The following is a 13,943-nucleotide window of genomic DNA, read 5'->3' as shown; positions in this document are numbered from 1 at the left end:
AGGGCCCCCCTCTCCGGGACGCCGGAGGCGCTTTTAAAGGCAGTCTCCAGGCGCGCGGCCATTCCAGTGGGGGTTCAGACGAGAGCGAGAAGGGGCCCCCCGCCTCCACGGGAGGTCAATTTTAAAGGCCGCCTCGCGACTCGACGGGGAGGCGAGGCTCAGTCCGCGGGACACCCCGCTGCTCAAGACAGGGGACCCACCGTGTTATCCATGACAACGGCCGGGCAGCTCCGGCTCGGTCAAAGAGCGCGCCGCGGAGAAGAGGCGAGAACAAAGCCGCGTGTGATATTTTTTGAATATTTCTTTGGCTCGTGTTGCCAACGTGCCCTCTTTCTGTCAGTGGAGTATTGCGTCTCAAACTGCGGACGCCCAGACGGAAGCTGCGAGGAATTTTGGCTATGCCCTAGATACGACTCGCATGATCCGTGCGAAGGCCCGACCCTGCACCGTGCACACTGACGCTTGGCTGTAGGCTTTCTTTGATGTTACAAACATGCCCGCGCGTTTGCCTATGGATTCCAGCACGCTGTTACGGCGCAGAACGTTCTGGGTGTAATATAGACGCCAAGCGCGATCCAAACTACGTTTAACATAAATAAACGGAAGTACTTAGGAACAATTTTTAAAAAAACTAAAAAATTAAATATTTTAAAATAAGTTATTAAAACATGAAATTATCCTGATTCCAGAGATAATTTTATAGCTCTAGCATACTAACACAATTAGACCCATCTTAAAGAAGCGAGAATTATACCCTAAACATAAGCGATCGCGCTGAAGTAGTAATTATAGACAAGTAAAAGCTTGTTTTCCACATAGCAGCAAAATGCAAAAAAAACAAAAAAACAATAAAAATAAATATGCAGGTGAACTGAAAATTCATCGGTAAAAATCTCCTCTGCGCGGTAAAATGCTGGAGTGAGCCCAAGACGATGGCACCGCGTAACGAGAGTGAGGACCGTATAACACAATCCAGTCCGTCTTTTTCCTGTGCGCAGCAGTTCCTCGAAGCTCCATGTTTTGGCCCTGATCCGTGCTCCAAGTTAAGCTGTAGTTTCCATGGCTGACCATGGTTTGGTGCTGTTGGCTCTCTCTGTCTGCTCAACCCAGGCTGTGCGGAGCTCCCTGCGGGATCAGAGCGCTCCCCCGCCGGGACCCTACTCTCACATCCTCCTGCTGGGACACGGCTACACTTCCAGCCAAGCCTGGCTTTATTATGTGTGTCTGCGCTGCAGCCCCGCCAGCAGTCGGATCGGGAGGCGGAGGACGGACCAGACTCAGGACAAAGAAAAAGGGAGAGAGAGGCTAGCGACCGCAAACATTCACGGCTTTCGGGGAATTGAAAAGGGGGATAAAGCAAACGGGAAAATCCCCACAGGTGAAAATGCTGCGTAAAATGGCATTGAGGGTGCCTTCGGAAAAATAAGAGTCCGAGGAGGGCGGCTCGGTGTTTGCGGGATCAGGGCGAGGAAAAGAGACAGTTCCGACAACTGCACAAAACAGAACCTCCAGCGGACCACGCGGGCGGAAAGAAAGAAGAATAAAAACCCACAAACGGATCCAAACCGAAATCGTTTGCTCGTTTACTTGTGGTTAACGCATTATCGGGAAGTGTTGGCACCTTTCTGAAGACTGATCAGGTGTTACCGTAACGCAGCCGCTTCTCCAAACTCTGACCGTGTCTCGGTAAAGACGCTCCACCGTCCGCGACGTCGGTCTGTGCGCGGAACAAAAGATCGTGGCGTTAGGATCACCGACCACCGCAAGTTGTTCCGTTCAAATCTACAGGTTATATCCAGCGGTCGAAGTTGTTGAAATTTGCGGAATATCCGGCGGCTGCTGCTCTCCGTTGCGCGCGGCCATCCCTTCCTCATAGTGCTACTGGACTACCGCGACACCAGTCCGAAGTTGCCGCATTGCAACAGGCGAAGTAGGGGGGGAAGCACAACGCGCGCTTTTAGCCTATGGTTGTTGGCACAGTAGGACGGGAGATCCAAACAAGAGGAAACGCACCGAGGCAGAAATGTCCAGGCGCAAGCAGGCCAAACCTCGCTCCGTTAAAGGTAAGCGCTTTCGCGGCTGCAGGCGCGGACGAGTCGCGAGCAGCAGTGTGACCAATGAGGTTTCATGGCTGCAACTGGCGCGTATTGTGAAATGCCACCATTTCACATCTTTGCCCTGAATAGTGGCGTCGCGTTACCAGATTTACAGCGCCCACGGGCTACGATGCCCTCGGAAATAAATAAAAAAGAGATAATAAGTTTACGGCATCGGTCGGTTTACCGGATGCAAGCGGTTTGAAAGCATGGTTAGTCCGAAGTTTAAACGTTTAGCTGGAAACGGTGCACGGAGCGTATTCCGAATAAGATCGACATTTGGACTGATGCTTGTGTTTTGTAACGATGCGATGATGACTTAATATAGGCCAATTTGATTTATGTCCTATTATCAAATATTTACCATACGATACGATACAAATGTCATCTATATTTACAACTACATTGTATCGTAATTATAACTGTTCGTAAGAGTCGTTATTAAATATAACAATCTGATTACTCCTTAAAGCGAGAAAGGTTTGTCGTAGTCCACGTAAGTTTCTGTCCTTGCTTAGGCCTGTTTTACAAATAAACAGCCTTTTTTCTGCAGCTATGTAAGGATCTCAGCTGGATGCGAGCCTGGCTGGTGTCCCATGTTCGGTTATCTCCCGGGTCGCGCTGGTCTACCGGGACACTGTGCCTGTCAGCCGGTTGGTGCACGACCTCGCGGTCACACAAAGGCGCTTCACCTCCTCGGCACTCCTGCGAAGCCTCGTGCACTTCGCTCGGTAGATGTCCGTCCCCGCGCGCTTGGCGATTCCAAACGCAGGAGCGACGGGCGCAGACGCGCATGGCGCGCTGACCCCTATGGAAAGCAGATGGACCCGGGATGGCCATGTGGTCGCTGGTCGGCCCCCTCCCCCAATTAATAACTCGGGGGTTTTGTTCTAATTAACGGACACAATCTGCGGCGATTTATTGACAGTGTAAACCGTTTGTTCTGAAACAAATAATGCATCCCCCCCCCCCCCCCGGAAACATATGCAAAGCAGTTAAATTGCAAAGCGGAAATGCTTTTTATTATTGTTGCTATTATTACCAATGGCCTATTACTTGTACTGTAAAGTTTATGAGTTTTATGGTGTTAAACGTTTTACTAAAAGAAGCTACCGGGGGTGTTATTGTTAATTTAATGACCACTTAATGTTCTGGCACACATGTTGCCTTGAGGCAATGACTGATGTAAAAATAATAATGTGGTATCCATTTCTTTCTTATCATATTTTACCATATATGATTTTTAAAAATCCTCAGCCTGATTTATACACACAGTGGGGCAGAATTTCAGTGCTTTTAAAATTTTTGTCAAAGCGGATGTTTACAAGTTTGTTGTCTGTAGAAAGCGCCAGGTACCACTGTCAAAACCCGCGACACGCACCGTACAGTAGCCTTCTGGCACTCCAGACGTATTCCCCCGCCACCGCAACCACTCGTGTCGGCTCGGTGATGCACGTCAGTCATCGGCCAATTAAATATGTAAGGAAGGCTCACTGCGCCGTTATCTCCTCCAAACACCTTTCGTATTGATTGGCAGTGTCAAGGATCAGAGGAGTCCAAGCGGCTCCAAGAGGACTATGGGTAGCACCATATAAATGTTTTTGTGCCACGTTATATCATACACAGGGACTGAGGTTGTTTAACGTTTTCTCGTCTCCGAAAGTCAAACTGGAGGCGTGAATGGGTTGATATTTCGAGTGGAACTCGTCCGATGAACGGGAGAGCCTGAAGGAAGCAGTTTATCACATCCATTAGAGCAGGGATTATTTCCTTTAAGGGAAGTCATGCTCTCAATTCAAATAGCATTAAAGGCTATGATTAGCACTGTTAATAACTAGAGAGATAGAGAGAGACAGACAGTGAGAGAGAGAGAGAGAGAGAGAGCACACACTTATGTAAGTGTGAGGGAGTGGAGCTTATCAAAATATTATTTCTCCCAATTAATCCTGTTTTAATGTGTGTCTGTGCGTACTTCGCTTGGCCGGGGCATTGCTGTTTCATATCTGCGCTATTCCCACGAGCGTTTCATGCATTATGTAGCGATGATTATTACTTAATTACACATTAATGAGTCCTCTTCATTTGCAGGACATTAAGGGAGGACGAGAGTAGCGCACAGTCTGGGAGAGGCCACGCACCCCTCTCCTGCACCCCTGTTTACAGCCAATCAAACCAAACCAGACCTTTAGCCCTGCAGCCGGGCAGCTCTGCGCCGTGGCATGGGTGCACCGTGCGCTGATAGGTGACAGAGAGCTAATGCCGTTATTTCCACACCAACACACCCCACCCTCCCCCCATGACTCTCCTCTGACATGGTGCGGAGTGTAATCTGCAGATGGGAAGACTCAGCCTTGAGACGTGGATGTCGGGCTGTGGTGGGGGGAGGTAGATTTGGGGGGTGTTAGAGTCTTTCCTGAGGTCTTTCTGGGGGAGATTGTTGCAGAGCGTGTAAAATCATTTCTTTGCAGGTAGATTTTAGGAAGGCCATTAGTAAACTGGGAAGTGTTGCAAACAACCTCCATTACCTGATGTCTGAAAATAGACAATGGGAATATTTAAACATTTACTGTATTAATTTTCAGCTCCATCAAAGGTATTATGTGTAGTTTTAAGAAGGCGCAGCTTTAGTTGGTTTTCCATATTATAAAAGGATGTCTGAGGTAGATGAAAACACTTGCTGACTAGCAACTTTAAAGAGGTTAAAAGGTATGTGGGATTCATTTTATTTAGGTAGTTTAGAGATTAGTTTAGGTAGTTTAGAGATTAGTTTTGGTAGTTTAGAGATTAATTTAGGTAGTTTAGAGATTGTGCTTGGTAGTGAACAAAGCATGCATCATCAAATAATATGGCAATTTCTTTTGTTCTGGTAGTTAAAAGACATTTCTACAATTATTGGACTACGTTTCTAAAATTATTGGACTACTGCTGTGTAATGTAGATTTAGTTTCTTTGGCATGTGTTTGAGTATATATGTGCGTGTGCACGTGTGTGTGTGTGTGTGTGTGTGTTGGTAGAGATCTTATCCCTGACATCTCTTTGCTTCACCATCTGGTTTTAGCATTAAATGGCTTTTTTATTGTCACCTAGACTTTTGGCAGCTGTGCGGGACTTTCATTGGTCAGCAGGCTGTTATAAACTGCTGAAGTGAGTTACCACAGGACTGGCCGCTGCACACGGGAGACAGGGAGACCTCCACATTCCCTTGTTTACGCTCTCATGGATTCTGTTTTTTTTGTTTGTTTTTTTCACTTGCATCTGTTTTTTTGGGGGGTTTTTTTTGTATTTTTGTTTCTTTCTTAACAACTGGGTTTTTTTTCTAAGAATTGTTTGTTTACAGATTTATCAAAATTCACGCTGATTCTGTATGCCAAATATGTGTTATCTTTTATTTTTCAAAAGATAATATTTTGTTCATCTTTTTATTAACATTCTTTTCTATTTTATTATTTGTTATTTAGCAATAGTCATGTTTTGAAACAGAAAAGATTTGTTATATCTTGTGGTCACATAAATACATTTTGGTGGAGTGCTTCACTGAGTAACTGCACATTTTTGTGCTAGTATTACTAATTAATTGATTAATGAATTAGTTCTATTTATATATTTGCCAATCCGTTCATTTACATGGAGTTTTTTTCTTTTTTCTTTCTCAGTGCCACAGTGCAACAGTAAGCAGGTTAAGTTATTTATAACAACTGTCTTGCCTGAATGATTCAAATCAAATTACTGAAAATGAAAAACTTGAATGTTAGAAATCCTACCTAACCTTCAGAAAGTCAAATGCGGTAGGACTTCACTGACCGACTGTCCGCTTCTCCTCTCCCACGTGTGTGTTCAGACAGGATGGTTTTAACTATAGCGTAGCCTGATCAGTACGAGAGGGCTGACCTTGGGGTCACACTGAGGGTCAGTATGAATGACAGTAGCCCTAAATGACAGTGAACCTCTGGTGTGTCCGCAGTGCCGGGACTGGTCCACGCTGACGGATGGGCGTGACCCACGTTGCCCATGACGCAACATATGTAGTGGTGTAGAAACCTGAGCGTTGCTTTGTTGTAGGTGCGGACCTGGTCGGGAATGGCTGTGGTTAATGGATACTGTCCGGAATGGCTGTGGTTAATGGATACTGTCCGGAATGGCTGTGGTTAATGGAACCTGTCTGGAATGGCTGTGTTTAACGGAACCTGTCTGGAATGTCTGTGGTTAACGGAACCTGTCCGGAATGGCTGTAGTTAACGGATCCTGTCCGGAATGACTGTGGTTACTGGAATCTGTTCGGAATTGCTGTGGTTAACATAACTTATTCAGAATGACTGTGGTTAACAGATCCTGTCCGGAATGAGTATGGTTACTGGAACATGTCTGGAATGTCTGTGGGTAACGGAACCTGTCCGGAATGGCTGTAGTTAACGGATCCTGTCCGGAATGACTGTGGTTACTGGAATCTGTTCGGAATTGCTGTGGTTAACATAACTTATTCAGAAGGACTGTGGTTAACGGATCCTGTCCGGAATGAGTATGTTTAACGGAACCTGTCCGGAATCGGTGTGGTTAACGGATCCTGTCCGGAAGGACTGTGGTTACTGGAATCTGTTTGGAATTGCTGTGGTTAACGGATCCTGTCCGGAATGACTCTGGTTAATGGAACCTGTCCGGAATGACTGTGGTTAACGGGAATGTGCTGCCCTTCCCTTCCAGCCACTATTTAAAGCAGAACTTCCTTCCTTAAAGCTTTAGCCTGGTAGCACAAGTGTGTGTGTGTGTGTGTGTGTGTGTGTGTGTGTGTGTGTGTGTGTGTGTGTGTGTGTGTGCGTGCGTGTGTGTTCACGTGTGTGTGTGTGTCTGTGTATGTGTGTATATGTGTGTGTATGTGTATGCACGTACGTGTGTGTGTATGTATGTGTGTATATGTGCACGTGTGTGTGAGTGTGTGTGTGTGTGTATGAGTATGTGTGTGAGTGTGCGCACATGTGTGCGTGTGTGTGTGTGTGTGTGTGTGTGTGTGTGTGTGTGTGTGTGTGTGTGTGAAGAAAGACGTCAATATTCTAGTCATATGTGTACTTGCAGATCTTAGTGACAGTGTGGTTGTGTTGGATAATCAGAACTTAAAGGTGTTTATGTTTACCAATACTGAGGAAATATTAGTATCTTAAACTAACATCAAAGCCTAAATATTAAGTTCATTGTTTTTTGTTTTTTTGTTTTTTTATAGAACAAAAACCATATCCTCTGTTAAATTTTGAATGGATAATATTGGTAATGGTTTATATCATAACATAACATCATGGCTGGATGTTAGCGATTACCTGCCCACTCTGGTACTGTGTTGATTCAACTGTGCTTGTGTAGTTTCTCAGGTAATGGGAGATGAAACAGAAAATTGATTTTTTATTTTTCCTCTTTTTAAAATGTTCATTGAATTCACAGCATGAGCAGTTTGTTAACAACTCCTAAAGGTACTTCATCAGGACAAAGGAACCTGTAATTACACAGTTTGGTATCACTGGGCTTCCTCCTTTGGTCTCTATTTTTGTTCCCCTCATGTCTGCTTCACGAGTGCTTTGAATACGCCCCGTAGCACCATTCCTTTCTTATTATTCCTTATTACCTTTTATTTTTGCCTATCGGAATGACAGCACTGGCCCTCACCTATGAAAACATCACTGTTCTCCTCTATCGTCTTACCTACGTGTGATGGGCATGTTGCTCTCTGCTGACCCCTCTTGGTTGGGAGTGGCGGCACGGCTCTGTGCGCTTGGCTCTGGGGTCAGAGGCAGACAGGGGTGGCAGTGGTGTTTACTTCCCACCCCCCAGGGCAGCGTGCATGCCAGTGACAACTCCTTATCTGTGGCCTGCCTGCTAGTTTTGTGTGGAAGGATCTGTCTTAATGTACGAGCTCAGTGCTGGGCTGCGCCATTGTACCGGATAAGCCGTGCGCTTTATCGGTGGGCCAGAGATCGGTGGCTCGGAACCAAGGCGTGCCGCGGACCCGTGCAGGACCTGCTCGGTGCCACGCTCCACTTCGGAAGGGGAGGCGTCGCCCTGGCGAGGGCTGCTATTAATTCTGGTTGGGCGGCCGCCCTCGCTGGCCTGCCAAACACGCCTCCCCCACTCCTCCCCCCCGCGCCAGGGCCTCCCCGAGGAGGCTGGCCGCTCTAAGATGGCCCGGCCCAGGCTGCTGCGTGGCGCAGATTAAAATGTGCTGGAACACCACTCGGAGAAAGAGGTTCTCAAAGCTCCCCGTCCCCCGTGCAGATTACATTTGGCAGCTGTCTCCACCTCACCCGCGGAGGCCGCTTACGTCGGCGGGCCAGGAAGCGCACAGAGATACGACAGGTCGAGTTTGTACGCCTCGTTTTCTCTGTAATTGAAGGGTTGTTTTTTTTTAAACTAAACTTACCTGTCCAGTGCAGCACAGGAGGATGCGTGTTAGTGTTAATCTAGCAAAGATCCCTCACAGTTCACACCGGTCCTTGGTGGCGTCTACTGAAGTGTGTGTGTGTGTGTGTGTGTGTGTGTGTGTGATGGATTTTTCCTGCACGTGTCAGAAGAGGAGGTGTAATTCGGGAAGAACCTTCTAATCATTGCTACATTAGAGCCATACATCAGAAAAAAACAAGCCATTCCTCTTCTCTTCTGGGTTCTCCTCCGCACTCCTCCTCTCCGTCTCCATGCGACTGTTCCACGCCCCGCCCCTGCCTCGCCGGCCTGTACATTAAACATAAGGACAGGGGCAATTAAAGCTCGTCCTCTCCACCTGGCTTATGCATATATTTATTGGTGGGGGTCCCTGCCTGGCCTCTGGGCTGTGGCCCGGTGCTTTCTGGGAGAGCCGCGCGGAGGTGGGGGGATCGCAGAGGTCATTAGTGAAGAGTGCTGCTACTAGCCTGACCTCTGCTGACCCCCGAGAGTCCTCGCCGACCCCTCTGCTGGCCCTGGACCCTCCCCCTCCTCCCCTACCCACCCACCCACCCACCCACCCACCCCCGGGCAGGGGAGAAGGGCAGGCTGGGTTAGAGAGGCTCCCAACACCAGTGCCTGATCCAGAGCTGGAGGGGGAAGGCTTTGCTCCGAGCCCTCACAGATGTTTTTTCCTCCTGCATCTGGATTTGCGTGTGTAAAACAGCGTGTGTGTGTGTGTGTGTGTGTGTGTGTGTGTGTGTGTGTGTGTGCCCACGGAGATAAACATCACCCTGGCACTTGTGTATCCCACCGTACCGGAGCGCAACCTATCGATTTCATTCCGCCTGGAAAGTTTTCCACAACAAAGAGCCAAAGAGTTTTAAAAATAGGAAGAATTTGCTGGGTTCGGTAGCCTCTGCCTCCTGAACATGTGTAGTGTTTGAGTCTGCTACGCTGCCCTTTGAGTCATTTGCAGGGGTTCACTACCGGAGCCTCGTCAGACGGCTCAGTTGGGTTTATTTCCTCTTTTCTTGCGTTGTTTTGGACGAGAAGGCCCGTAGCAGCGCCGACGAGAGCAGAGAAGGGAACGATGACCAGTCACTGGTGGCGGAGGGGAAGGAACTCCGGTCTCATGTGAGCCACGACCGGCCGCGCCTGGCCGTCTTTTTAAGCACCGACGTGACGGACGAGAGATCAAAGCGCGGACGGCCTCAGTTTCTCAGAGTTCAGGCTTGTGCTGGAGAGAGCGCTATGAAGTCTTTCCACTCTTTCCTGTCCAGCGTAGTGTGGTGGGAGGGGCTGCCACGTCATCTTCCAAATTGATTATGAGGCGTGAAGCATTTGGGTCTTTATCCTGGGCTAGACGATGTCTGTGGCAGGGGTCTTCACTCGGACGGCATTAACCCCACATTGGATAGGAAAGCCTCTTTACGGAAGGCCGACGCTAAAGTTGGAGCGACACAGCTGGGGATTCAGCCTTCGACAAGCAAGCAAGCAACATAAACACACACACACACCCTGCCCCAAGCTGAGGATAATAACCCATAGTAACAAGAGGGCAATAATGAAGAAGCGATTAAAGTTGTTCTCTGTTGCAGAGCAAACGCACACATGCACACACACACACACACACAAAACACACAATACTGAGAATAACTGTATTTAAATATTTTGCGCACTAGTTGTGTGTATGTATGTATATTTATGTTTACTAGTATAATGGCTTTGTCTGTATATGGTGAGATACGTGGTGAGATTCATGGTTTGTGTGTGTGTGTGTGTGTGTGTGTGTGTGTGTGTGTGTGTGTGTGTGTGCGTGATTTATATGGCGTGCAGGTAGCCTGCTTTGTTCCAGTACTCTGGAATATTTAAGCAATTCCCTGAAGTGAAGCCAGTCCACCTCCTGACCGCTATTTTCTTTAACCCTGTTCAGTGGCTGACATTCTGTCTAGAAAAGCTAAACTGCCTGGTAGGAGATTTACATGGACTCAGACAGTCTCCTTAGCTTGTGTGTGCTCTGCATCCTCGCTGGGCTGGCAAGGAAGTGACTGTGTGTCTTTGGCAGGAAGTTCTGGAGCGTCAACGGACTCGCATGCACGGAGGTGTCAGTTTGTTATGCCTGTGTATATCTGGGCCAGTTGGCTGCCAGGGCGTTTGTGCTCAGTTCTGTTCACTCTGAATTGAACTGAGGTCATTGTAGTGTATTTGTGCTCAGTTTTGTTCACTCTGTAGTGAACTGATGTCATAGTAGTGCGTTTGTAGTCAGTTCTGTACAATCTGAAGTGAGCTGAGGTTATCATAGTGCGTTTGTGCTCAGTTTTGTTCACTCTGTAGTGAACTGAGGTCATCATAGTGTGTTTGTGCTCAGTTCTGTTCACTCTGTAGTGAACTAAGGTCATCATAGTGCGTTTGTGCTCAGTTCTGTTCACTCTGTAGTGAACTGATGTCATCGTAGTTCATTTGTTGTCAGTTCTGTTCACTCTGAAGTGAACTGAGGCCATCATAGTGCGTTTGTGCTCAGTTCTGTTCACTCTTTAGTGAACTGATGTCATCGTAGTGCATTTGTCAGTTCTGTATATATATATATATATAAAAGCATGTGTGCATGAACAGTATGTGCAGGGCCAGTTACTGTATAAGTGGATATTAGAGTCACCTGCTCATCCGTTAAAGTCGATAGTCAGTTATCACGAGCCCACTGAAGTGTTGATAGATCATTTACCTCTAACAGTCAGTGAGCTACAGAGCACCACCGTGCTGCCAGGAGTCGTGGATGACTCGTACAAATATACGGCAGACTAGCAGGTACTGCGTATAGCGCCCCCCAGTGCATAAATTAGTGAGGAGTTAATAAAGCGCTGAGCGCAGACCAAACCCAGAGTGAGCTGAGAGCATGTAGACCAGTGTGTGCCCTAATGCAAACAGGAAATTACACCTACCTGTGAATATAGCACATATATACACACACGCATTTGACACTTTGTCACAGAGAAAGCCTGTGTGTGAACTGAAGAAGCAGCATCTGTAAAAGTATGCTAAAGGTAAGCTGACCAGAGAAGGACATCAAAGTGAATCGGGTGAGCTCAGTTAACATGCTGCGTTAATGGGCTGCAACGGGCGTTTTATGCCTTGGGTCTGGTCAGGTCAAAGGTCAGGTCAGGTCCAAGGTCTCCAGCAGCAGGGTTGCGACTAATGAAGGACCCTTTCTCCTCCTTTGGTGCCATGATGTCCTGAGAACAAAGTGGTAAAACAAAGCTCGGCGTCCAGAGAGACACCTGTTTCAGTCTCGTAACACACTGGGTAACAGACTAAATGTGTGCACGTAGGTTGGTGATTAAAACCAGTATTAAATGCTATTCATAATTTAAATCCTAAATTTTTGTTATTATTGTGTGTCTGTTGTCGGCCAGAGGAGGATGGGTGCCCCTCACCCTTTGAGTCTTGGATCCTCTCATGGTTTCTTCCTCGTGATCTAGGGAGTTTTTCCTCACCACTGTCGCCCATGGCTTGCTCAATAAGGGCTTGGACTCAGACATTTGTAAAGCTGCTTTGTGACGACGTCTGGCGTAAAAAGTGCTGTATAAATAGATTTGATTTGATTTTTACAAAGCATTTCATATGGTTTAAACGAGCAGTGAAACGGAGAGACAAGGCATGTCAAGGTCTAGGAACATGTCCTCGAAGAGACTGGATACGAAGATAAAGAGGGTCAGGAGTTCTGGTCAGTTCAGGGGTCAGTTTGATGTAGCCAGTCAGAGCAACAACACACAGTTTTAGATTCCTTCTCTTTACATCCTGCCCATGAAGTTTCAATGATCACAGAGATGTTTGACTGGACCGCTGAACGCTGAACTTTTTGTTAATTGTGCATTATATATATCAAAAGTTAATGCTGACTCTGAAGCACAATGGAGGTAGTATAGAGGTGTGTGTGTGTGTGTGTGTGTGTGTGTGTGTGTGTGTGTGTGTGTGTGTGTGTGTGTGTGTGGATGAGGAGACTCTCCCTGTGAGCTCCTGCAAAACAAACGAGAGCCAGGAGAGGACAGCAGAATTATTCAAGCATCTCTCTCTCTCCCTCTCTCCCTCGCTATCTCTTCCTCTCTCTCTCACTCCCTATCTCTCTCTATCCCTCTCTCTTCCTCCCTCTCTCTCTCCCTCTCCCCCTCCCTCCCTCCCAGCTCATGAACTGGCTTTATTCTCTCTGTCCTGCACCCCTTCACTCTCCTAATAAATGCTTCATGTCACCATCAAACAGGGCTGTCTTGCTCCAGGAGAGGCAGACAGAAGGGAGTCAGAAAGAGAATAGAAGATATAGCAAGCAGGGGCTTGTGTGTACGGCAGCCTTGGCTGTTGATGGATGGCTGGCTGGATGGAAGGATGCTAAAAAATGCAGAGTTGTTCTGGCCCGGCCGTGTGGACGGTTAGCAGAGGGACCGGGATTTTCAAGACTCCCTCTCTGGGTGAAGGAGAGAGCAGAGCTCAATCATTACTCACTGTGAAACTAGTCTGCCTGTCACACACGCGCACACACGCGCGCACACTCACACGCGTGCAAAAACTGCACTGGTGCTACACAGTGTAACCAGTGTAACCTTGACATAAATAAACACTTATATGCACACAACATGCACGCATGCATGCACACACACACACACACACACACACACATGCCGGTAAGTTTTACAAAATGTCTGTAGGAGGTCCAACATAACAGGAAAGCGAAGCTTGTGCATGGCGCTGGGTGATCGCAGGCAGCCGTTGTGGTCTGGGATAGGGCAGATGCCTTTGTTGTTCTGGGGGTATTTATAGGTGTTGTGGGAAGAGTTAAGTTTGGGTCCTGAATGTCTTTCTTTTGAAGCTCATATGTACTTGGCAGGAAGAACCGTGAGGTCGTAAGGAAGCCGCGTGCACACCCGCACCCTGAGATGGGGCCTCTAATGTTTATGTGGGATAAGTTTATTAAATGAGAACCCCCCCCTACACACACACACACACACACAAACACAGAGTGACACCACTCCATGCAAAATCCCTGCACACACACACACAGAGGCTGGCGTGGTCTCTGGCGAGAGGCTGGGAACAGTGGCAGGGTCTCGGAAGGAGCGCGATTGCACAGTTAATCTGTCCTCCAGCGATACAGGCCAGCCACAAAGCCCCGCACCCAGGCCTGTTCTGTAATGCCTAATCGAGTCTGTATCAAAGAGAATAATGCCATAGCGTGAAATTGGAAACCCAAGTCAAAAATCTCCCTCCGCAGCCTGTGCTACAGGATAAGGCAATTAGGACTCTCTCTCTCTCTCGCTTTCTCTCTCTCTCTCGCTTTCTCTCTCTCGTTTTCTCTCTCTCTCTCTCTCTCTCTCTCTCTCTCTCTCTCTCTCTCTCTCTCTCCCATCTCTTTCTGTCTAACATTGTCATGGCTGGGTTGTGCTCTTGTACCTGTGT

General features: G+C 47.6%; 1 protein-coding gene across 4 annotated transcripts in view; it reads left to right on the top strand.

The window, feature by feature from the left end:
- Positions 1–1,041: 1,041 nt before the first annotated feature.
- Positions 1,042–13,943, top strand: part of znf423 (zinc finger protein 423) — a 142,007-nt gene continuing 129,105 nt past the window's right edge. For 3 of the 4 annotated variants that reach the window (XM_081715462.1, XM_035525244.2, XM_035525243.2), the window contains exon 1: positions 1,043–2,063. In XM_081715462.1, coding sequence (XP_081571588.1) covers positions 2,024–2,063 — 40 coding nt within the window. In that variant the 5' untranslated portion in view covers positions 1,043–2,023. Of the gene's footprint in view, positions 2,064–13,943 lie in introns of all 4 variants that reach the window. The other variant, XM_081715464.1, reaches the window with a different exon arrangement.

Source organism: Electrophorus electricus, chromosome 6, assembly GCF_041902795.1.
Source record: "Electrophorus electricus isolate QZ-2024a chromosome 6, ASM4190279v1, whole genome shotgun sequence".
NCBI lineage: Eukaryota > Metazoa > Chordata > Actinopteri > Gymnotiformes > Gymnotidae > Electrophorus > Electrophorus electricus.
Note: the sequence above shows the minus strand (reverse complement) of the source record. Positions and strands in the feature narration are given on the sequence as shown.